Raw genomic sequence first — 24,120 nt, forward strand, 5'->3', positions numbered from 1 at the left:
CACCGGGGCTATCCTGTGTTTGCCATTATAATACTATTGTAGTAATATTCCTATTATTACTAATAGGTCTTTTCAGTAACAGAATGGGGAAGAGATTCAGAAATAGTCTACAAACAATGAAATATTAACTGAAAGATTTCCTCACACGTGGAAATGTACTTGACATTGGCAGACAAAATAGAGACGTGTGCAATCTTATTATTCTTCCAAAATGTCCCTTTTGGAGCTTTTTTTTTTTTTTTTCCTTTTGGAGCTTAATCTCATATAACTCACTTGCTACCAGCTATATAATTTGGGAAAAGTGAGAAAAATGCCAGAATAACTCACGGCCTTCCCGGAGTGGGGCTCTAGCGGGGAGCCTCCTGAGCTGGCTTCGGTGCTGGGCATGAGATGGCCCTGAGCCCCAGGAAAGCCTGTGCTTCTCTTTATTTGTTTTTTTTTTTTTTAATTTTTATTTTAAAGATTTCATTTATTCACTCATGAGAGACACACAGAGAGGAGAGAGAGAGGCAGAGACACAGGAGGAGGGAGAAGCAGGCTCCATGCAGGGAGCCCAACGACGTGGGTCTCCAGGATCAAGCCCTGGGCTGAAGGTGGCGCTAATGACACCACCCCACACTGGAGAACCTTTCAAGGCCTGTTCAGGGAACTTGAGGGTTTCTGTCCAAGGACTATAATTTCAACAGAATCCCCGGCTGGCTAATGACAGGTTGCTGCTGTTCAGTGGCCTTGTTCTCACACGTGCACACTGTTGACAGGAATATGTTAAATCCTGGGTGCTGCACCTGGGTGGCTCGGTGGTTGAGCGCCTGCCTTCAGCTCAGGACGTGGTCCTGGAGATCTGGGATCGAGTCCCAGGTCAGGCTCCCTGCATGGAGCCTGCTTCTCCCTCTGCCTGTGTCTCTGCCTCTCTCTCTCTCTCTCTGTGTCTCTCATGAATAAGTAAATAAAATCTTTAAAAAAAGAAAAGGAATATATTAGATCCAACTAATCCCCCAAGTGCACAGCCCCAGAAGCTGATGAGGTCTTCAGAGTATTGCGATCCATGTGCACAGAAAAGAAGGGAAATTTGTGAGACATTTCAGTCTCTTTCTTCTTTGCTGACTACTCGATCTTCCTTACCCCTGACCTACTCAATCTTCCTTACCCTTCTTAAGGACTGTCTGCAGTTTGCCTCCTCTGAAAATCTTTTTTTTAAGATTTTATTTATTTATTCATGAGAGACACAGAGAGAGAGAGGCAGAGACACAGGCAGAGGGAGAAGCAGGTTTCATGCAGGGAGCCAGATGTGGGACTTGATCCCGGGTCCCCAGGATCACACCCTGGGCTGAAGGCGGCACTAAACCACTGGGCCACCCGGGCTGCCCGCCTCCTCTGAAAATCATGGCTTAGTAGGGATTATTCTCCATCAGCCTGTGAGATTCGACTGGGCCTCACCCTTCCTTTAGAGCACTCACTTGCAGATGAAAAAGGTCAATCCGCTATGATGCGTTCATTGTGTGGCGTGTAGTGAGATTTCCCCTCATGTTTCCTAAAGGTAGGTGGCTTATTTCAACAAGAAATATAAAGTGCAATGAATGAAAATGTGATTAATTCTCTATGATCTCCCTCCTAAGCCCCCAGCCTCTGCACATTAGGCATCTGAAAGTTTCAGTGTGGGGAAGAAGCACCGGGCAGGCTTGGGTGGATGTGGATTTGTGAAAAGATTCTGATTCTGTCCGTCACTGAGGGGCCTCAAGAATCCGTAACAAGTGTCCCCCTGCCACTCTTATATGTCTGGTTGGTGAACTACGCTTTGAGGAGCATTGCTTTACTGTACTGTCTGATAGATCTATGGTGTGAGCCGCAAATGTAATTTGAATATTTCTAGTAGCCACATTTAAAAAGTAAAAAAGAAAACCAAGCAGGTGAAATGTTAATAATATGTTTTTTAACCTAATTTATCCAAAATATCATTTCAGGGACTCCTGGGTGGTTCAGTTGGTTAAGCGCCTGCCTTTAGCTCAGGTTGTGATCCCAGGGTCCTGGGATTGAGCTCCTGGTCAGGCTCCCTGCTCAGCAGAGTCTGCTTCTCCCTCTTCCTCTGTGCTCTCTCTCCTGTCTCTCTCTCTTAAATAAATAAATAAATAAATAAATAAATAAATAAAGTCTTTAATAAAATAAAATAACATTATAAAATATAATCAATATAAAATTATTGTTAAGACTCCTTAAACTTTTTTTTTTTGTACTAAGTGTTCAAAATCTGGTGTGTATTTTACACTAAGAGCTCATCTCCAACTTGAATTAGCCTCATTTCAAGTACTCAGGAGCCACACACATGGTTAGTGGCTACCTGTTTTGTGCTGGTCTCAGCCTATCCATAGTACTGAGAGGTGAGTCCACACAGACCTCTCCTGATTCAGAGCCTTTGCTGCGGTTGGACCCGCCCTTGTGGTTCTTATGATTACAAGATGTGCCTCAGCAACAACCATCGGGGAACTTTGAAAAAACAATGTTTATTACTCACAGGTTCTGGAGGATACACGGCACACACACACAGGCCACACAGTGAGGTCAATACTGGCTTGATATTCATCTCTGAGCCAACTGAATTTCAATTCAGAAGTGAGTTTTTATCCAGCAGATAATCTGGTATTTTTTTATTATTATTTTTTTAATCTGGTATTTTAGAAAGAAATCGTAGGCATCTCCCACATTCCAGGAGGGTGGTCACATCAGCCCAACTAGGATAAAGAGAGATCCACCTCTGTCTCCATCACATGGCTCTTGACCATTTGGCAAGACAGTATTTATGGTCTTTATGTGAAAGGCTTTGCTCCCCAAACAAAAGACCTGAGGTGTGACTATCAGGAAGCAAAAGGTAACAACAGTTAACAGTTTATCACTGCAGACCTTTTTCCCATCCCTCCTGCCTGAGCTGGAATGTTCTAAACATCCTCTCCCCTCTCTCGATATTCCTCCTTTATTCTTTCCTTCACTACCCTCTTCTTCCAGCGAGAAGCAAAATTCAGTAGAAAATGGTTGAAGGGTTGGGGAGACCAAATGGAAGGACAACGAGGAGCAGACCCGTCTTCCTACCCCTGCGCCCCGAGTCCTAAGCAGAATCAGCAGAATGGAGGGAAACAGTGGTGTCGCTTCGCTGAGTCCGCAGGTCTGGCCTCTGCTGTGAATCGAGGCAAACTGCTCCCTATGGGGCGGGAAGGGTTAAGGACCAGCGCAAGTCTGGGCTTTGGTCTGAGATGCAAGGTGGTGGACAGCAGGGTACCCAGCTGCCTTGGGTGTCAGAGGCGGCACCGGTGGGTGCAACCGGCCTCGTGAACATATTCAGCACATGCAGTGGGTCTTCTCCTTCGGGCCCTGGGCCAGAACGATGGGCCTGGAATCCGGGGCCGGGCTGTCCAGAGTGCGCTCCCCAAGTAAGTGCAGGCTGTTGCGGGCGATCAGCTCCCTGGCCATCAGCGTGAAGACCTCGTCTACGTTCTTAGACTCCTTGGCAGATGTCTCTAACACAGCAAGGAGGCCGTATTTCTCAGCCAGGGTGCAGGCATCCTCAAACAGGACGTGCCGCTTTTCCCACAGGTCACATTTGTTCCCTGGGAGGGAGAGAGAAGCAAATATTCCACTGAGAAACTGAATCTGGTCTTTGTTTTGTTTTGCTTGTTATATATTTTTCAAGATTTTATTTATTTATTCATGAGAGACACACACAGAGAGAGAGAGAGAGAGAGAGAGAGAGAGAGATTGAGACAGGCAAAGGGAGAAGCAGGCCCCACGCAAGGAGCCCAATAACGCGGGACTCGATGCCCAGACTCTAGGATCACGCCCTGGGCCCAAGGGAGGCGCCAAACCGCTGAGCCACTCAGGGATCCCCTGTTTGGTTTTTTTGAATGAACCTTTAAAAGAAATATTTTCAGGTGCCTCGGTGGCTCAGTGGGTTGAGCACCTGCCTTCGGCTCAGGGTGTGATCCCGGGGTCCTCCAGAATCAAGTTCTGTATCGGGCTCCCTGCAGGGAGCCTGCTTCTCCCTCTGCCTGTGTCTCTGCGTCTCTCTCTGTGTTTCTCATGAATAAATAAAATCTTTAAAAAATTTTTAAAAAAGAAACATTTTCATTGGGCAATATTCACATATGATTCAATCATAAACAGCAATTGTGGGCAGATTTACTGAAAATGAAACCGCTGGTGGATGGAAACAGAGCTGCTGTCTTAAATCACTATCAAATGATCAAATGTAAAAAAAAAAAAAAAAAGATCAAATGTGATCTTTAGGAGCCGTGAGAAGGGGGTGGGGGGTGTGTGCTTTACTGGCAGAGACAGGTGGAGCCTCCGTGTTGGAGGGAGGGGCTGTCATTCCTTCTGGGTCTAACAAGGTAAAGACTGTGCCAGAGGGAGTCTCTTGATCTTCTCTCTTCTTCCTTCCAATCTTGTTTCTCTTTCCACTCTTTTCCAAACCACAAAGTGTTGGAAACTGTGATGGGAGGGGGTCTAGCTGAGGAGATGGTGATGAGGACTTGCTGGATTGAAGACATAGAATGGAAAATGCAGGATTTAGCTATCCCTTACATACAATAGGATGCGGACTGTGAGTGTGCAGTTCATGCTGTAACTATTGTTATTCCCCTCAGAGTTATAGAACATTCCAAGTTACCCCAGAGTTCAGTGAGGGGGGCACCTGGGTGGCTCAGTGGTTGAGCATCTGCCTTTAGCCCAGGGCATGATCCTGGAGTCCCGGGATCGAGTCCCACCTTGGCTCCCTGCATGGAGCCTGCTTCTCCCTCTGCCTGTGTGTCTCCCTCTCTCTGTGTCTCTCATGAATAAATAAATTAAATATTCAGAAAAGAAAGAAAGAAAGGAAGAAAGGAAGAGAAAGAAAAGAAAGCTCAGTGAGGGGTTTTGTGAGCCTCGCCCAGGACTGGTTACAGAAGGAAAAGTGACCCATCTCTCTTGCTTTTCCACTTCAACCCCACACTCATCCAGTCATCGGACTTTGATTCCTCTGAGGCAGGAATCTCAAGGTAAAATTGTTCTCCTACGGGGTCTGTTCCACTAGACATCAGGATTGATTACAAAGCTACAGTAATTAAGACAGGCCAGACTGGTGTTTCTCAGCTTGTTTTTTTCCCCTAAAGGAGCCTTTTTAGATCCCTTTTCCCCATAATTAACCCTCCCCACCATGAAAGCCTTTAAAACGTTTAATTTTGAAACAATTACAGACTCACAGGTGTTTGAAGGAGGTGCTTCAGGGAGATCTCAAGTACCGCTCCCCCTACTTCCTCATGGGTAACCTCTTGGGTAACTATAGTCCGACTTCAAAATCAGGAAATGAACATTGGCACATCCCACAAAGCCTCTGCAGATTTCAGCAGTTACACAGTGCACTCCTGCAAAGGAGTGTGTGTGCACGTGTAAAATCGTGTGTGATTTTATCACATGTGTACATCCCTCCACCCACCACTGCAGCCAAGATACAGAACAGTTCCATCACACAGAGCGCTCCTTCATGCCATTGCTTTGCAACCTCCCATCACTTCTAACCCCCAAGCATGAATCCATTCTCCATCACCACAATTTTGTTATTTCAGGAATGTCACAGAGATGGAGTCATACAGGGTGTCACCTTTTGAGATTGTCTTTTTTCACTCAGGGTAATTCCCTTGAGATCCATCCAAGTATGTGTTGGTAATTTATTCCTCTTACTGCAGGGTGATAGTTCGTGGTATGAGTGGACCAGAGTTTAAGTGTCCATCCATTTGAAGAAATGGAGTTGATTCTAGTTTTCAGCTATTATGATAGAGTGGCTATGAACATTTGTATATAGATCTCATGAAAATTTAGTACCAAAAAAAAAAAAAAAAAGAAAATTTAGTACCGTAGATACACTGTATATCTGGTCCTTTGGAGGACACAAGCCGTGGTGGTGTCCGAAGCACTTGTGCCCCACAGGAGAACAAATGAAATAGATCAGCAGAGTAGACTAAAAGCTCAAAAACAAGTTCACAGATACATGTACCTTTTACAGAAAGATGGTATCACAGAGCAGTGGGAAAGGTTGACTTTTTAGTAAATAGCCCTGGTGCAATTAGCTCTTTATATGAAAAATTACAAGGATGTGGTCCATACACCCCACTGCACATCAAAATCAGTTCTGAGTAGATTGCAGATATGAAGGTAAAAGTCACAGTAAATTAAAAGAGAGGGAGGAGGAGGAGGGGAGAAGGAAGAGGGGAAGGAAGAGAGAGAGAGAGAGGGAAGAAAGAAAGGAAGAAAGAAAGAAAGAAAGAAAGAAAGAAAGAAAGAAAAGAAAGAAAGAAAAAGAAAAGAAAACAAAGAAAAGAAAAGAAAAGAAAAGAAAAAAAAGAAAAGAAAATAAAAAAAGAAAAGAAAAGAAAAGAGGGGCACCTGGGTGGCTCAGTGGTTGAGCACCTGCCTTTGGCTCAGGGCAGGATTCCAGGGTCCTGGGATAGAGTTCCGCATCAGGCTGCCTGCATGGAGCCTGCTTCTCCTTCTGCCTGTGTCTCTGCCTCTCTCTCTGTGTTTCTTATGAATAAATAAATAAAATCTTGAAAGAAAGAAAGAAAGAAAGAAAGAAAGAAAGAAAGAAAGAAAGAAAGAAAGAAAAAGAAGGAAAATTTGCTCCAAAAGGCAATATTTAAGAGTATCTTGATGACTTTGATTAGGGGAGAACTTCCTCAATAGGATACAGGAAATAATAATCATTAAGGAAGAGATGGATGTATTGAAATACATTGAAATTGAAAATGTCTATTTGGGGGCATCTGGGTGGCTTAGTTGGTTAAGTGGGCAACTCTTGATTTCAGCTCGAGTCATGGTCTTGGGGTTGTGAGATCAAGCCCCATGTCGGGCTCCATGCTCTGTGCGGAGTGACTTGTCCTTCTGCTCCTCCTTCTGCTCATGCTCTCTCTCTCTCAAATAAATAGATAAATAAATAAGTAAAGCTCTCTCTCTCAAATAAACAAACAAATAAACAAACAAATAAATAAAATATTTAAAAATATATATTTATTTAGGGGTGCCTGGCTGGCTTAGTCGGTAAAGTATGTGACTCATGGTCTCCGGATTGTAAATTTGAGCCCCACGGGATGCCTGGGTGGCTCAGTGGTTGAGCATCTGCCTTTGGCCCAGGGCATGATCCTGGAGTCCCGGGATCGAGTCCCACATCAGGCTTCCTGCATGGAGCCTGATTCTCCCTCTGCCTCTCTCTCTGTGTCTTTCATGAATAAATAAATAAAATCTTAAAAAAATTTTTTTGAGCCCCATATTGGGTGTAGAGATTACTTAAAAATTAAAAAAATTTTTAAAAAATATTTTATTTATTTATTCATGAGAGACACACAGAGAGAGAGAGAGAGAGGCAGAGACACAGGCAGAGGGAGAAGCAGGCTCCATGCAAGGAGCCTGATGTGGGACTTGATCCCGGGTCCCCAGGATCACACCCTGGGCTGTAGGTGGCGCTAAACCGCTTCACCACCGGGGCTGCCCACCCCCCAAAATTTTTAAGTAGGCTCTGCGCTCAGTGTGGAGTCCAATGCAGAACTTGAACTCACGACCTTGAGATCCAGACCTGAGCTGAGATCAAGAGTTAGACGCTTAACTGACTGAGCCAACCACGTGCCCTCAAACTAAAATCTCAGAAAACAAATACACCATCAGGAGAGTGACACAGCCACCCACAGGATAAAAAACGTGTTTGTAACACACATCGCTGACAAAGGGCTCAGGCCTTGTTGGTGAGAAGTGACCACAGGGAGCACAGCTAACGGCAGTCCGGCTGCTGCCCTCTGTCCCCGCTGGCCAGTGCGGAGGCCCCAGGCCAGAGGGTGGCTCATGCAGACCCAGGCCACAGGCTGCAGGACTCTGTCCCTCTGTCAGGCCACGTTGGCTCAGGGCCAGAGGAATCTTCCTTCCAACTGTGTTCAGTCTGAGACGCTGCCTGCCTGCTTTTACGGTGGTGGGCTGAAAACTGACTCCCAAAGACACTAGGTTCTAATCTCTGGTCTTTGCAGATGTTATGAAGAATCTCAAGATGGGGAGAGAAACCTGGATTAACCGGATGGGCCCCAAATACAGCCACATGGATCCTGATGAGCAGGGTGGGGGGAGACTTTACACACACAGAGGAAGTGAGGTGAAGAAGGACGTGCACGCTGGGTGTTGTGGCCACAACAAAGAATGGTGGCAGCCGCCAGAAGCTGGAAGAGGCCAAGAGCAGAGTCTCCTCTAGAGCCCCCAGAGCCTTGATTTGGGCCTAGAGATTCTGAGTTGATTTCTGGCCTCCAGGATTGAGAGAGAACACCTGCCCACGATTTCAAGCTGCTCCGTTTATGCTATTTATGACAGCAGCCACTGCGAACTAACCCAGGTACACATCTTCAAGACGGCTGCATGCATAGTTTCAGCCAGGGAGGCTTAAGCTCCGCCGGGGCTCTGCTTCTGGAAGGAAGATGTGAGAGCCCCTTGGTGGGGGAGGGATGTAGGAGTGGGAGTCCCTGAGCTGGGAGTCGGGTCTGCCCTGGGCATCCCTCACTTTGAGCTGTGGGTTCTGGGTTTGATTGCCCTCGGTCTGCCTTTTATGATCTGCTCCCCTAACCTGCCCCATCGCCACAGCAGGTTAGAGCACTGACTGTCCACTGCCTAGCCTCTGCACAGCTGGGGGCCGCACACCTCAGGACGAGCCGGACACCCAGTGGAAGGGAGAGAAACCGTGTGTTTGCCACTTGCAATCTGAGTCCTCGCTTGCTAAGTGCTGCGTGTTGGGCGCCCAGTGAGATGGCCCTGCCCTGAACGCAGGAGTTCTTCATCTTGTCAAGGAGACAAGACACACACACAGTTCAGTAACTACCAGGGGACCCCCGGGTGGCTCAGAGGTTGGGCATCTGCCTTCAACTCAGGGTGTGATCCTGGAGTCCCAGGATCAAGTCCCCCATCGAGTCCCCCATCGGGCTCCCTGCAGGGAGCCTGCTTCTCCCTCTACCTGTGTCTCTAACTCTCTCTGTATCTCTCATGAATAAATAAATAAATAAAATCTTAAAAAAAATAACTGTACCAGAATTTTCTGATCCAAGATAGGCCATGAAATAATATACGTCAAGGACCAGGTGAATGGTAACAGTTGGTAGAAGTACAGGCATATAATCCCTGGTCCACATTTCCTAAATCCTAAAAGCTCAGAAACTCTGGTTTTCTGGTAATTCCTTTGACAGTAAAGTCTGCCTTAAACTGGCATCTGAAGTTTTCATTCACCCTGCTTCGTATGACCATTCACACGTTTCAGTGCACTGTATAAACACTCATGCATTTGACCTGGGGGGGGGGGGGGTTGGCCCAGACCTGCTGAGGGTGTTGTGTAACATAGAACACATTCTCCCAAGACCTGACAAATTCTGAACGCCTATATCTTAGGCACAGAGAGCTTTTGCTGAGAGACCGTGGACCTGGAAATACAACGGCAGTTTAAGGGGAAGGTCTGCCTGAAGTCCTAAGGGGTCACACAGCAGGTGCCCAGGGAAGTTAGGAGAACACCCTGTATAGCCCATAACAGGAAGCTGGCTCCTGAACACCTCACTCTGATGGAGAGTACCAAGAGCCAGGAGGTCACAAACAGCAGAAGGGATGAGCAAAGGGTAAGAGCCAGCCTTCTCCGGGAGGAAAGCAGGGAGGGCACTTGTCTGTTGTGCGCGGGAATTTGTATGCTCTCTTGAGGGCAATGGGGGCCACCGGGGATTTGAAACAGAGGGACCCCAAGTTGGGGGGGGCTGATCTTCCTGTAAATGGCCGGAGAGGAGGAGCAGTATAAATCGGTGCCCAAGCCTCTCTCTGACATTTGTGTAAATGTCTGTGAGGGGCTGCAGTAAACTTGTGAGAGAGACAGAGACCCTTGTGTAAAGAAATAGAGTAAGGGGGCGAGGACACTTCTGTGAGGGAGCAGCACAGCTGACTTTTCTTGACTAAGGGGAGGAGGCCACGGAGAGAAAACAGGAGGACCCGATATGTCAGCCCTTGGGATTGGGCACGTCATAAACTGGCACATCCTGATCATCTTTGGGGGGATTTCTAGGACCAGTGACAAAGTGAGGCAGAGGTGGTTGTGAGGAGCCACAGACCTGGCTATGAAACCACCATAGCTGTGAGCTTCCGGGAAATCCTGCAACATCTTAGTATTTGTTACCGCCTCCTGTCCCCATCTGTGTCTGTGGCAGAGGAACTAGTAGTTCAGGAGGGCGCTGGGGGGAGTCAGCAAGGGAGGCCCAGCACCTTGGAGAAAGGGCGTTGTCTTCCAAAGAGAGCTGAGAAGGGAGGGGGCCTGGGGGCGAGCAGTTCCAGGCCTGGAGCAGCTTCCAGGCCTGGAGGAAGGACTACTTCATTGGGAGAAGCACGGGAATTTAATGGAAAAGAGATCCAGTCCCCCTTCCTGGGGAAACCCCAAGTGTGATTAGTGAGATGCACATTTTTCACCCTTGGGTGCCCCTTCTCTGGGAGCTACGCCTCGTGGGCCGTGGGCCTCGGAGCCCCTCTGGCCAGCACAGTGGAGCTTCACCTGCTCCGCCAGGAAATAACGGCTTCTCACTGGGATCTTAGCACCGCACTAAGTGCTTCCTGTAGCCACCAACCCAACAACACACCTGCAGCAGGTATCAGTTTAGTAGAGGAGGAAGTGGAAATTTAGAGAGAGTAATGAGTCCAAGTGCAGAGGAGAAGGGCAGAGAGGGAGAGCGAAACCCAAACCTGACTCCAAAGTCCAGTTACACGCAGTGACTCAGGAGAGGGCTCAGAATTGCACCCGGAGTCGGCTAAGTGTTTTGTGTCACTTGTCATCAGCATCTTCCTAGCAACCCTCCTGGTCCTCACACCCCAGGGCTGGGGCCCTGCTCCTCAGGAAGCAGCTGTCCTGAAGGATGCAGGACCCCTCGGTGAGCATCCTCCTTCGCGCTTCCCAGAAGTGGTTGATGGGGAAGAAATATGGGTCTTTACAGGGTCAGTGTTTATTTCTCTAACTCTGAACTCTGCTTGTAGAAGCATCCTTTATACCAGAAGTCAAATTATGAAAGTTTCTGATTCCAGGGGCAGCCCGGTGGCTCAGCGGTTTGGTGCCGCCTTCGGCCCAGGAAGTGATCCTGGAGTCCCAGGATCAAGTCCCATGTCAGGCTCCCTGCATGGAGCCTGCTTCTCTTTCTGCCTGTGTCTCTGCCTCTCTGTGTGTCTCTCGTGAATAAATAAAATAAAATAAAATAAAATAAAATAAAATAAAATAAAATAAAGTTTCTGATCCCAAAGGGAGTCTTGGGGTGAGAAGCTACAGGAGAGAGGCACCTCACTCCTCCCAGAGAGATAAGGTGCCCTCCGTGGGGGAAGCCTCGCTAATCCCTCTTTCCTGGTGTCTGCCACGTGGGACAAGCCCCTCTGAGAAAAGGAGGGGACCCAGGGGGAGGGGCATCTACTTGGGCAATAGACTATGGAATCTGAAGGTTTTGATCTGATGCAGCAGGAAGGAGGCAGCCACTCTAGGCTCTTGGAATGACTTTGTTTCTCAAGCTAGGAGGAGCAGCATGAGTTCCAAAGCAGCATTCCCTTCAAGTCTGTGCATAGGACAGGGGCCGAACTATGAAGCAAAACGTCCTTTCTGGAATCCTGATAGTAATAATGAATGGACTAGATGTGCCAGTAATAATGAATGGGCTACACACGCCAGTGACTTCTAGGGCCCCACCCGAGTCCAGGCTTCGCATCCCGTGACTGATTCTCCACTGGGGTCCTGCTGCTTGGTGTCAGGTAGGCACCTTGCCCCAGGCCCGCCCATCCTTGGGTAGGCCAGCAGCCTGGGTCATGCTTTGCCATGAAAAGAAGGAACGGGGGCAGTGGGATTCCCTTTCTGAGGAATGTGAGCAAGTGGATACTGAGAGAATGAGGTTTGTGGCCAGAGTGAGGGGCGGATGATGTCAGAAACTCCATGAGTGAGGATTCCAGGGTAAATGGGGGCAGCCCCCACTACTCCTGCAGTGAGAAACAGCTCTGAGGGAGGGAAAACAGGTACACAATACAGTGCAAGGAGGCTGATTCCCAGGGCCCAGGTCCTGAGAGGAGGATGCTTGTCAGAGGGGGGGCTGGCTCCACTGGCTCCTGCTCTGGCTGGGGCTCAACCTCTGGCTTCTCCTAGGTCCTAGGAAGTCGCCCCCTCACCATAAGCCCTGAATTCTTTGGAACAGAGATGAGTCAGATCCTCAAACAAACTTCCTAGAACAAATCCTATAGTTTAGTAAGCATTTACCTGGTTCCAGGCAATGCTAAGCAATTTATGTACAGTATCTCATTACATTTTTACAACCCATTAAGTATTAGTCACATCTTATAGATCAGGAACTAAGGCCCAGAGGGTGGCCAGGCGCAGAGCTAGGCCATGCTTGTCAGAGGATGAATAAGCCATTAAACACGATACGTTTAGCTCTTTGTCAATCTCACAGCTAGCTGTCTAGGCTGGTGCTGTGCAAACTTCCATTTGCCTATGAATGTCTTTTCCTCTTAAAATGAAGCTTCTGATTTATTAAGCCTGGGATGGGGCCTGAGAGCTTGCACTTTTTAACAAACCTCAGCTGGTAACTGCTGGTCCGTGGGCCACACTCTGAGTAGCTAGGGCCTAAACGATCTTGCCAAAATTTAGCAGCCACTCGGTTAATAGCCGTGTGGACAGGAGGAAGGAAAAGGCAGCTCCGTTTGCAAAACTGAAACTATAGAGAAGGGATGGAAACCTTACACCGTCTGAATGTTCAGTAGGACGGCTCACATCTTAAGCTGGCAGTTTCCTTGGTGCAGCTGAAGTTGCTGCTAATTTTGATGGTGGTTTGTCGTTAAGATTGGCTTAGGGGTGACGGGCACTGAGGGGGGCAGTTGATGGGATGAGCACTGGGTGTTATTCTGTATGTTGGCAAATTGAACACCAATAAAAAATAAACTTACTATAAAAAAAAAAAAGATTGGCTTAGGGGGGCAGCCCTTGTGGCGCAGCGGTTTAACGCCGCCTGCAGCCTAGGGCGTGATCTTGGAGACCCGGGATCGAGTCCCACATTTGTCTCCCTGCAGGGAGCCTGCTTCTCCCTCTGCCTGTGTCTCTGCCTCTCTCTGTGTGTGTCTCTCATGAATAAATAAATAAAATCTTTAAAAAAAATATGTTGGCTTAGGGTCCTAGCAGGTGTAGGGAGTCATTCACGGATAGTCAGTCACCCGCCTCGGAGTGGCTCCCTTGGGGATTTGAAGCCCATCTGATACTGTAAGCCTCAGACTGCAGGGTATTTCCCGTGTGGTCTAACACGTTTGCATCAAATCAGTTGGGGATGTCTTCATAGAGAAGCCCGGACCCCATCCCAGGTCTCCGGGAGGAGACACTCTAGGGTGGGCCTTGGAATCTGTATTATCAACAAGTTCGCATCCCTTCCCACCACCCCCATTCTCAAGTGGATCTGATGGGAATTCTAAGCCAAACGCTTTCCGAGGTCCCGTCCACCGCCTGCACGTTTAGGATCCCCTGTTCCCTTGCCGTCAGAAGCATATAAAGGCTGAGCATCAGCAGAGGGGGACAGGACAGAAAAGCTAAATGCTTCGAAAACGCCATACCAATCAGCATAATGACCAAGTTTGCCGCTCCGTATTTTTCTATCTCATGGATCCAGTGAGGAACAGACTCGAAGGTGGACCGTCGGGTGAGGTCGTAGGCGATGATGGCCGCGTGGGCACTGCGGTAGTAGCTTTGAGTGATGGTCCGGAAGCGCTCCTGACCTGCGGTGTCCCACACTTGCATCTGCAAAAGGGCAGGAAAGGGGGTTCGCATCAGGGGTTCCCAGGCCTGCCTGCCGAGAGCTTGCTCACCTAAGCTGTCTGGAAACAGCAGGTTCCTGGGTCTCACTTCGAGATACCCCAATTCAGTAGGTCTGGAGTGGGGCCCAGGGATCCGTGTTTCCGTGTGGTCCTCAGGATGATTTGGGTGTGCTTTCAGGTTTGGAGCCACCATCTAAGGGATGCTTTAGTTGGAGAGGTGTATCCAATGTCTTGGGTCTGCTGTTTTATATATATATATATATATTTTTTTTTTTTAAAGATTTTATTGATTTATTCATGAGAGACACACAGAGAGAGGCAGAGACACAGGCAGAGAGAGAAGCAGGCTCCCTGCCAGGAACCTGATGTGGGACTTGATCCCAGGACCTCAGGATCAGGCCCTGAGCCAAAGGTAGACGTTCAACCACTGAGCCACCCAGGCATCCCTTTATTTTTTATTTTCATTTTTTTAAGATTTTATTTATTTATGAGTCTGGTGTTCTTGATCTTGTTTTTTTTTTTTTTTTTTTAAATTTTTTATTTATTTATGATAGTCACAGAGAGAGAGACTGAGGCAGAGACACAGGCGGAGGGAGAAGCAAGCTCCATGCACCGGGAGCCTGATGTGGGATTCGATCCCGGGTCTCCAGGATCGCGCCCTGGGCCAAAGGCAGGCGCCAAACCGCTGCGCCACCCAGGGATCCCTCTTGATCTTGTTTTTTAACCTCCAACATCCCTTTGTCTAGATATTGGGATTTACCTTTGAACCTGCCCAAGGTGCCGGCGCTGGCTGAACTGTTCTGATTTTAAAGGACCACTCAGGGATCCCTAGGTGGCTCAGCGGTTGAGCACCTGCCTTCAGCCCAGGGCGTGATCCTGGAGTCCCGGGATCGAGTCCCACGTCAGGCTCTTGGCATGGAGCCTGCCTCTCTCTCTATGTTTATCATGAATGGATAAATAAAATCTTAAAAAAAAAAAAAAAAGGACCACTCAGCTGTTTATGTCTAGGAGTGTCTTTTTTTTTTTTTTTTTTTTTTTAAGGAGTGTCTTTAATAGTAATCCCTTCTCTCTCTCTCTCTTCTTTTTTTAAAGATTTTATTTATTTATTCATGAGACACACAGAGAGAGAGAGAGAGAGAGAGAGAGAGAGAGAGGCAGAGACACAGGCAGAGGGAGAAGCAGGCTCCATGCAGGGAGCTCGATATGGGACTCGATCCGGGGTCTTCAGGATCACATCCTGGGCTGAAGGCAGGTGCTCAACCGCTGAGCCACCCAGGGATCCCAAGTAATGCCTTTTCAATGGCCATCCCACGGGGGCATCTGTTTGTACACCCTCCCACTATGTCTGGGGGAACCTGTTTGTTCACTGTCTCACACTGTTTATAAAATGTATTCATTAATAATTGATTAGTTCATCAAGTAAGTTCTGCACCCAGTGTGGGGCTTGAACTCATGATCCTGAAATCATGAGTTGCATGCTCCACTGACTGAGCCAGCCAGGCGCCCCTATACAACGTATTTTTTAAAGAAAGATTGTAAACGTACCCAAAACTAGAGAGAATAAAACAAGGAACCCTCATATATTCATCACCTAGACTCAATAATTATCAAGATTCCAGTACTCTTGCTTCATCTAGCCTCTTGTGTTTTCTTTAAGGTGTTACTTTAAAGTGAATCCCAGGCTTTATGTCACTTCCTTTGTGTCAAAAGTGCACATTTTCTTACATAAGCACAATGCCACCATCACTGCTAATCAGCTATTCAATAACTTCCTGGTATCATCTAATATGTTAAAATTGTCCTAATTACCTCCAAAATTCTTTTTACTGTTGTTTTTACTTAGTCAAGATCTGAAGCAAGATTGTGCTTTACATTTTCTCCAACACTTTCTGATCTTTTCTAATCAAATAGGTAAAAGTCTCTCACTGTTATTCAAATTTGCACTTTTAAAATTATGAGTAAGGATGGGCACCTTTACAACTTGACATAAATTTCTGAGCTAGTTCTATCGAACTTACTATGAAATAGCAATTTCATACAATCTGTGGATTGCCTACTTTTTGTGTTTGGTTGTTATTCTTAGATATCTATTGTGGCTCTTTCACATTAAAGAAATAAGCCTTTTGTCAGTTCCATATTTGCAAATATTTTTCTCCAGTTTGTCATTTTTTAAAATTTTGTTTACAGTATTCTTGTGAATGTAGAAATATGACCTTTATAACATTATATAGAGATAAATAAATTTGGCCTTTAGATGGTTGTGATTTTCCTTCATGGCATCTGAGTTCTTGTCTTAAAAGGCTGATTTCCTGGGGCACCTGGGTGACTCAGTTAAGTGTCTGCTTTCAGCTTGGTTCATGATCTCAGGGTCCTGGGATCGGCCCTGCATTGGGCACCATGCTCATCAGAGAGTCTGCTTGTCCCTCTCCCTCTCTGCACCCCCCAACCCCTGCTTGTGCTCTCTCTCTCTCTCAAATAAATAAATAAAATATTTTTTTAAAAAGGGTAATTTCTCCATTCCACAATGATAAAGATAAATATTCTAATGATTTTTTTTTCTGGTATTCTTATGCTTTCATCTTTTATATTTAAATCCTTTATTCCCCAGGGATGCGTTTTGATGTTAAGAACTCTAGCTAAGGGGCACCTGGGTGACTCGGTTGGGCATCTGCCTTCGACTCAGGTCATGATCCCGGGGTCCTGGGATGGAGTCCTGCATAGGGCTCCCTGCCCAGTGGGGAGTCTACTTCTCCCTCTGCCCCTCCCCCTGCTTATGCTCTCTCTCTCTCAAATAAATATATAAAATCTTAAAAAAAAAAAACAACAACAACAACCCAAGCACTCTAGCCAAGAGAAGAGGAGCCAACCCTGTGCCTTTCTGACCTTTACTTTCTTGCCATCAATCTCAAGGGAGCGCACAGTGAAGTCCACCCCAATCGTGTTCTGCTGTGTCTCTGTGTAGACCCCAGATTTGAAATGCTGAACCACACACGTCTTCCCCACGTTGGAGTCCCCAATGAGGATAATCTTGAACAAATAGTCAAAATTCTCATCTGCTGCTCTGGATGAGCTGGAGAATTGCATGGCTCCTGCCACCTAGAACGGACCTAGGAAGAAAAAAAGGAATCCAGCATCTCTTTAGTGAATGAGGCACTGTTCTAGGCACTCGGGATGTAGGACAGGACGAGGGAAAGGGAGGTTATTTCTTCAGAGGACTTGCATTCTTGTGGGAGAAAGACACTAATTACTGGCCAGGTGCGAGGGAACCTCCCCCACAGGCACACACCTGCCTACATGAGTTGGCATTCCTTTGAAATGAAGAGTTTAACTGCCATTCTCTGTTGGGCCCAGGACACAAGCAACACTACTGGATGACAGCATTCACTAAAATCTTAGTCACTGAGGCCAAGAGATCCCCCATGTTCTATCAAGTGCCCAGAACCAGAGGATGGCAGAGGCGAGCCTCCGGGCATCCATCAGCTGGAGGTCATGCCTAGGTGTCATCCTGTCTGCGCTTCACACGGGGAGGAAAACCCCCCCAACTGTGGAAGACAGAACGTCCAGGCAACCAACAACAAGGACCGACAAGATTTGACAGAGAAGTCAGTTTGGGGAAGAGTGACGTGGCCTTTTTCTTCTGGTTTTCTTGACCAGGAAGTTAGGATTTGGAGAATATTTAAGATGAAAACTATGTGGAGCACCTGGCTGACTCAGTCCGTAGAGCATGTGACTCTTGATCTCATGTTCATGAGTTCTTCAAGCCCCGTGTTGGCTGTAGAAATTACTTAAAAATAAATACGCTTAAAAAAAAAAACAACCCAAAATGAAAACTATGGTTTTCAAGTGTTTTTTGACATATTTTACTATAGGCTGGGAAATAACGTTTCTAAAGATAGTGTTTTCCAAACTAACTGGTTATGTCAGAACCAACTAGAGGAGATAATTAGAAAGATACATTCCTAGAGCCTATCCCAGATCTGCTAAACATATTTAAAGACACACACAGACACGCACACACGCACGCACACACCACACACACACAGGCACACGCTCCGTGGGTGATTGTGATGACCCTCTGGGTTTGGGGAACAGTGATCAACACAATCCCCTGAAACTTCATTCCCACCTCAGCATTTCTGCTTAAATATCCACCTGTGCTTTGATATCTTTGATTACAAGGAATTCAGTCTCCTGAAAAAAAATCCATTTGGCATGTCCAACTCTAACTTACATGGGGTTGAACTCTATCTCCCTGGGGTTTCCATCTGTTGCCCCTCGTGCTGTGCCAGCACTTGGCAGATTCCTATTCCACATGACAGCCCATCAGATATTTGAGGCAGCAAGCACATCCGCTCAAGGCAAATATCCCTGGGCCTTTCAACTGTTCTTCACATGACGTTGTGTTGGGTCTCCTCATCCAATGTTTCATAAAAATACATGGAAACTTATCCCTTTGATGATTAAATTTGACATGCTTCACATTGCTCCTGCCTTATGACACCCTTCCCCATTTCTTTCAGTTTCATTTTTTGGTCTTCTCTAGAGTCAGGAAAGGACAAATCTGTATCATCACACAATTTTAAAAAGCACCCAGATTCATAACCGTGTGTGAAAACCCTGAGCTTTAAATGGATGAAGAAGTATCCCATACCTCTCTTGGACGCCTCTGAAGTCACCTATGGCAAATGACCCAGCAAACAAAAGACACAACGAAACCACTCTTTCCCTTCTGGCTTTTCAAATAAAGGCCATTCCACTTCCGGTGTCATATCACTGTAACTTGAGCAAGAATCTTCCTTCCACATTCCCCCTCCCCCAAGTAAGTTCTCAGGCTCAGGGTTTGGACAAAAGCCCTCGCTACCTTGGCCTGAGGGCCCCCCCCCCCCCCCAGGAGAAATGAGCAGTGCCCACCGCAGGTGCCCTCCATCCCGCATCCCGTAGCTTCCACCTTCCTGGTTCACCTGTTGCTTACCTGGCTCGCTCTCTCACCTCTGCTTGCAGGTAATGTTTACTTTATGCTCCTAGTTTTTTCCCTTTCCGTCCTCCGTGTGCCTTTCCTCCTCCCGCCTCACCGGGGCCGCGGTGGAAGCTGTCGCTGGGTCCCCAGGTGTTGGGGGTTGGCGACCTGAGAAAGTGAAAGGAAAGCGCGAGCCCCGGGGCGCAGCACAGGTGAGGCGCTGGCCAGCACTCCCCAGCAGCCCAGCAAAGCCGAAGGAACAGGACTAGCCGCCTAGCTCCCCCTTCCTTCTCTCTACTCCCCTTCTTATTTGCATCCTTTGCCCCCAGTTTTTCCTGGGGTCCCTCGTTTGGCTGGGGGGGGGCGGCTAGCTGAGAGGGCGGCAAGGTCTAGGAGGTTACAGATCTGGGTCTTGAGTCATTCCATTGTTTCGTGGACTTGAACAACTCTCTTTGAAGAGCCACTGAGAGAAGGGAGGAGACCCAAGAGAAGATGAAAAACCAAAACAAAACCCCCAAACAATTCTGAACTTGCACGGAAAGAGAGAGCTGGAAAACATTCCTGTTTCCCTCCCTCAAAAAAGTCTACTGCAGAACAAAGGCTAATTTTTAGGTCTGGAAAACCTTGAGTTTATCAGTCTCCTGTTGGCAGCAGAAGCAGAAGGCTGAGGTGAGTTTTCCTTAAGTTTTGCTCTCGCAGAATCTGGAAGAGTCACCACTTGTCAGATCTCAGGGACTAGATTTTCTCCGAAATGTAGGGTGTAAGTGTAGGCAGTTACGCTACAATGTGCGAAACGGAAATACCAGACTGATAAAATGTTTAGATGGGTATGATGTTTTCAAACTGTGGGCTGAGACCTATTAAGGAATCATGAAATCAATTTTTGTGGGTGGCAATTTTTTTTTTTTTTAAAGACAGTTCCATGCTTAACGTGGGCCTCTAACTCACAACCTTGAAACTGAGAGTCCGTTGGCAATACCGACTGAGACAACCAGGTGCCCCTGCAACCAGCATTTTTTTTTTTTTTTTGCAACCAGCATTTTTACAGAAGAAAGTGGGACAAAATTCCAGAGTATATCTCATGCGGTTGAGGCTAAGTACTGTTTTGTATAATGGTTGGGTCAGTTGTATCCATGCATGAATGTACGCAGGTGATGTAAAATGTATCTCTTACATTTTGGGTTGAGGACTAGAAAGATTGAGAAGCACTGAAATCGAGGAGGATTTATTCACTCTCCAAGAGCATTTCTTTCTAGGATTCTTTCAGAAAACCTTTAAATTATAACTTCTCTTACCCATATTCCATTTATGCATCACTCTTTAGGAACCCCTCTTTTGAGTAATAAGCCCAATGCTGGCAGGTAGAGCAAGAAAAGAAAAGGCACTGCCAAATGCTGCTGTTGCACATTGTCATTCAGGAAGCCACAGTCATCTGTCTGTGAATTGAAAATGAAATATGGGGCAAGATCCCCCACCCGGTATGGGCAGGAGGCAGGAAATAAAACCTGGTAGATGTTAATGTCAGTGAGGCTAGGTGTCAAAATGGTTTCTTCTTCTGGTAATAGTTACTGGGGAATTAAAAAAAAAAAGTCAAAAAAAGTCAAAAAAAAAAAAAAAAGTCAACTGACTCAGCCCTGGTGCTTAGAGAACATCTAGAAGTAGAATTCAAATAGTACAATGTCTAGGGACGCCTGGGTGGCTCAGCGGTTGAGTGTCCTGCTTCTGGCTCAGGGTGTGATCCCGGGGTCCAGGGATCAAGTCCCACATCAGGCTCCCCGCATGGAGCCTGTTTCTCCCTCTGCCTGTGTCTGGCCTCTCTCTCTCTGTGTCTCTCATGAATAAATCAATCACATCATTTTTTTTCTTATCAATTACATAAAAAAAATACAATGTCTAGATGGTTATGGAAGTTAGGGAGAGAGAGATTCTCCTTTCCCCGTTCTGACCTTTTCCACCAGACCCTCTCCACCAACAAGACTATGAGTGCAAAGAGCATGGCCTGGGCTTCCTGACCTGGGTGGTAGTGACACAGGTTGTGTACTTATTTTATTCACACCCACTCCACACATCCATACACACATATATGTACATGCACACACATATGTTTTACAATATGGACACTTTACACAGTATGTCCTTTTTTTTAGAGAGAGAGAGAGCAGTGGGGGGTGGGGAGGGGTGGAGGGAGAGGGAGAGAATCTTAAGCAGAGCCCGTGCTGAGTGCAGAGCCCGACTTGGACTCAATCTCATGATCCTGAGATCATGACCTGAGTTCAAATCAGGAGTTGGATGCTCAAGTGACTAAGTCACCCAGGTGTCTTCAGTTTAGCCATTTTTAAGGGTTCTGTTTAAAGGCATTAAATATATCCACATTGTTGTGCAATCATCACTCCTATCCATCTCCAGAACTTTTACAGCATTCCCAACTGAAACTCTACCCAGTAAACAATAACTCCCACTTGTCCTCCCATTTCTCTTCCCTCTCAGCCTCTGGTAACCATGATCCTACTCTCTCTCCCTATGAATTTGATCCAGGTATTTCAGGTACTTCATGTAAATGGAATCAATATTTATCCTTTTGCGACTGGCTTATTTCATTTAGCATAATGCCCTTGAGGTTCCTCTATGTTGTAGCATGTGCCAGAATTTCATTCCTTTTGAGACGCCTGGGTGGCTCAGTGGTTGAGGGTCTGCCTTCTGTTCAGGGTGTGATCCCGGGTCTGGGGATCGAGTCCTGCATCCGGCTCCCTGCGAGGAGCCTGTTTCTCCTTCTCCCTCTGCCTATGTCTCTGCCTCTTTCTGTGTGTCTCTCATGAATAAATAAATAAATAAAATCCAAAAAAATTTCATTCTTTTTAAAGGCTGAATAATATTCTACTATATATTATATTATGTAATAATATATTTATTGATGTATCAACACCCAATATGGGGCTTGAACTCACCACCTCAAGATCAAGAGTTGCACATTCCAGCAACTGAGCCAGCCAGGGGCCCCCTCCACATATTTATATATATGTATACACACACACACACACACACAGAGGCAGAGAGAGAGAAGCAGGCTCCATGCACGGAGTGAGATGTGGGACTTGATCCTGGGACCCCAGGATCACACCCTGAGCCAAAGGCAGACGCTGAAACCTCTGAGCCACCCAGGCATCCCATAAGCATCACATTCTACTTTAATGCCTATCTAATAGTAAAACTCTTCCCTTTTCCTGCTGTCTTTGTAGAGAGATTTTCTGGGTTGGGAGATTTTAAAACAAATTCTGTTTCCCCAACAAGTTGAAAGAGGGCCCAAGAGGGCAGCAGATTCTACTTGCAAGTGCCGTGTCTTAAGGCCTTTAATTTTTGCGAGAGGCTGTCAGGATCTTAACATTCATCTATTTGGGTGGGTGGAGTGGAGAGCAGAATGGTGAATGATGGTGGCAGATTACTGGCCCTGCCTGCATGGGCCACGTCATTTAATTAACTTAAACAAAAATGTAAAGCATAACTGGGTGTTATGCTATATGTTGGCAAATTAAACTCCAATAAAAAAAATAAAAAAAAATATATTACTTTTATGGAGGTATGTAATACAAAACACACAAAAAAAGCAGTAGAAATAAATATATTCTTTGGGGAAAAAAAATCTAAAGCATATGCCCTTATTGTTGGCTGGTCAGTAGCACACCCAGCAGCATGTTACTTTTTACAAGAAAGCAGAGGGCAGCCCTGGTGGCTCAGCCCTTTAGCGCTGCCTTCAGCCCAGGGCCTGATCCTGGAGACCCGGGATCGAGTCCCACGTCGGGCTCCCTGCGTGGAGCCTGCTTTTCCCTCTGCCTGTCTCTCTCTCTGTGTGTCTTAAATAAATTAAAAAAAAATAAAATAAAAGGTGGATTATCTGTTTAAAAAAAAGAAAGAGGGATCCCTGGGTGGCGCAGAGGTTTGGCGCCTGCCTTTGGCCCAGGGCGCGATCCTGGAGACCCAGGATCGAATCCCACGTCGGGCTCCCGGTGCATGGAGCCTGCTTCTCCCTCTGCCTGTGTCTCTGCCCCTCTCTCTCTCTCTCTGTGACTATCATAAATTAAAAAAAAATAAAATAAAAAAAAATAAAAAAAAGAAAGTGCAGAATTAAGCTTTTCTGAAAAAAAGAGGACCTGTACAGCACTTCTCAAATTGTATTTTATCTCTCTCTCACTGCCTTTTTCCAGCTTACACTCCTGGCTATCGCCTCCTCCTCCAGCCCAGCGGCCGGGTTCACCGAGGCCTCGCCCCTCCCTCTCCCTCCCCCCTTCGTCTCCCTCCACCTCCCCGCGCGGCCCCCGGCGGCCCGCAGGTGATGCCGCGGTCGGACTACAACTCCCGGCATGCTCCGGGGACGGGCGGGTCACGTGAGCGTCCGGAAACCGTGGCCGCGGAGCCGCGGGTGAGGTGGCGGCGCCGGCGAGGGGCTGCGGGCAGCGGAGCGGAGCGGGCCGGACGGTGGGCCGCAGCGAGGCGATTGCGGCGGGGCCCGGGTGCGCGAGCTGCGGTGCGCGGGGTGCGGCCGACAGGGGGCCGGAGCCCGGCTGAGGGCGACGTGTGGGGGCGCCGCCCGCGAGCGCGGTCCGGGGGGGCGGGGGGCTCCCCGGGGACCGGAGGGCGGCGCGGGGACGCGGCGGGCGGGCGCTCGCTCCCCTCCCGCGGGGCTCCTTCCCGCCGCGCGGGGCCGGGTGTGCGGGGCCGGGTGTGCGGGGCCGGGCGGGGCCGGGTGTGCGGGGCCGGCGGGGACCGCGGGCCCTGGGGCGGGCGTGGGGGGGTCGGGGCCGGGCCGCGAGGGCTGCTGCGCGGGAGTGGGAAGGACGGCCTTTGGGAAAGATGCTCTGAGGCCGGAGAGGGAGAGGAGTAAGTGGGGTTGTGTTCTGGCAACGTATTCGTCACTCCCTCGGTATTCTTTTCTTTCTTTCTTTTTTTTTTTTTTTTTAAGATTTCATTTATTCATGAAAGACACAGAGAGAGAGAGAGAGAGAGAGGCAGAGACGCAGGCAGAGGGAGAAGCAGGCTCCCTGCGGGCAGCCCGGGCCGCCCCATGCGGGACTCGATCCCGGGTCTCCAGGATCACGCCCTGGGGCAAAGGCAGGCGCCCACCCGCTGGGCCACCCGGGCATCCCTCCCTCCCTCGGTATTCTTATTTGCAGGATGTGTTCCGCTGCTCACTCTCCCTTTTGGCGGGGGTGGGTGGGGGTAATGGGAATGTGTCCACAGGGGTTTTGGTGTTTCCTGAAACATAAGATTGTAGGTGATCTCATAGTAATTTATTACCAAGTGTTTTTTTTTTTTTTTTTTTTTTTTTTTTTTTTTTTGTTACC

At 47.6% G+C, this 24,120-nt stretch overlaps 2 protein-coding genes across 8 annotated transcripts in view; one reads left to right on the forward strand and one right to left on the reverse strand.

The window, feature by feature from the left end:
- Positions 1 to 2,479: 2,479 nt before the first annotated feature.
- On the reverse strand, positions 2,480 to 19,539 carry RAB19 (RAB19, member RAS oncogene family). Of its 3 annotated transcripts, none has more exons than XM_072762884.1 (4): positions 17,529 to 19,539; positions 16,711 to 16,934; positions 13,627 to 13,810; positions 2,480 to 3,596 (listed from the first exon to the last, which is right to left on the reverse strand). In XM_072762884.1, exons 2-4 carry the CDS (start codon positions 16,909 to 16,911, stop codon positions 3,328 to 3,330), a joined length of 654 nt encoding a protein of 217 aa, XP_072618985.1. In that variant the 5' UTR covers positions 16,912 to 16,934; positions 17,529 to 19,539; the 3' UTR covers positions 2,480 to 3,327. The 3 variants fall into 3 exon arrangements, with proteins under 3 accessions (XP_072618985.1, XP_072618986.1, XP_025837984.1); XM_072762885.1 differs by having other exon boundaries at positions 18,817 to 19,537; XM_025982199.2 differs by having other exon boundaries at positions 18,800 to 19,185.
- Positions 19,540 to 23,169: 3,630 nt separating this feature from the next.
- Positions 23,170 to 24,120, forward strand: part of SLC37A3 (solute carrier family 37 member 3) — a 50,714-nt gene continuing 49,763 nt past the window's right edge. The window contains exon 1 of one of the 5 annotated variants that reach the window (XM_025982171.2): positions 23,170 to 23,303. The gene's annotated coding sequence lies outside the window, so the exon portion shown is untranslated. Of the gene's footprint in view, positions 23,313 to 24,120 lie in introns of all 5 variants that reach the window. The other 4 variants (XM_025982170.2, XM_072762887.1, XM_072762889.1 and 1 more) reach the window with 4 other exon arrangements.

The sequence above is a fragment of the Vulpes vulpes genome, chromosome 7, assembly GCF_048418805.1.
Source record: "Vulpes vulpes isolate BD-2025 chromosome 7, VulVul3, whole genome shotgun sequence".
NCBI classification, from domain to species: Eukaryota; Metazoa; Chordata; class Mammalia; order Carnivora; family Canidae; genus Vulpes; species Vulpes vulpes.

Excerpts from the sequence above, each read along its gene's own strand:
- RAB19 (XM_072762884.1), bottom strand. The coding sequence starts at position 16,911 with ATGCAATTCTCCAGCTCATCCAGAGCAGCAGATGAGAATTTTGACTAT. Across the intron at positions 13,811-16,710 it reads TTGATGGCAAGAAAGTAAAG|ATGCAAGTGTGGGACACCGC; the intron begins GTCAGAAAGGCA and ends GCCCTTTTGCAG. Across the intron at positions 3,597-13,626 it reads CTTGGTCATTATGCTGATTG|GGAACAAATGTGACCTGTGG; the intron begins GTATGGCGTTTT and ends TCTCCCTCCCAG.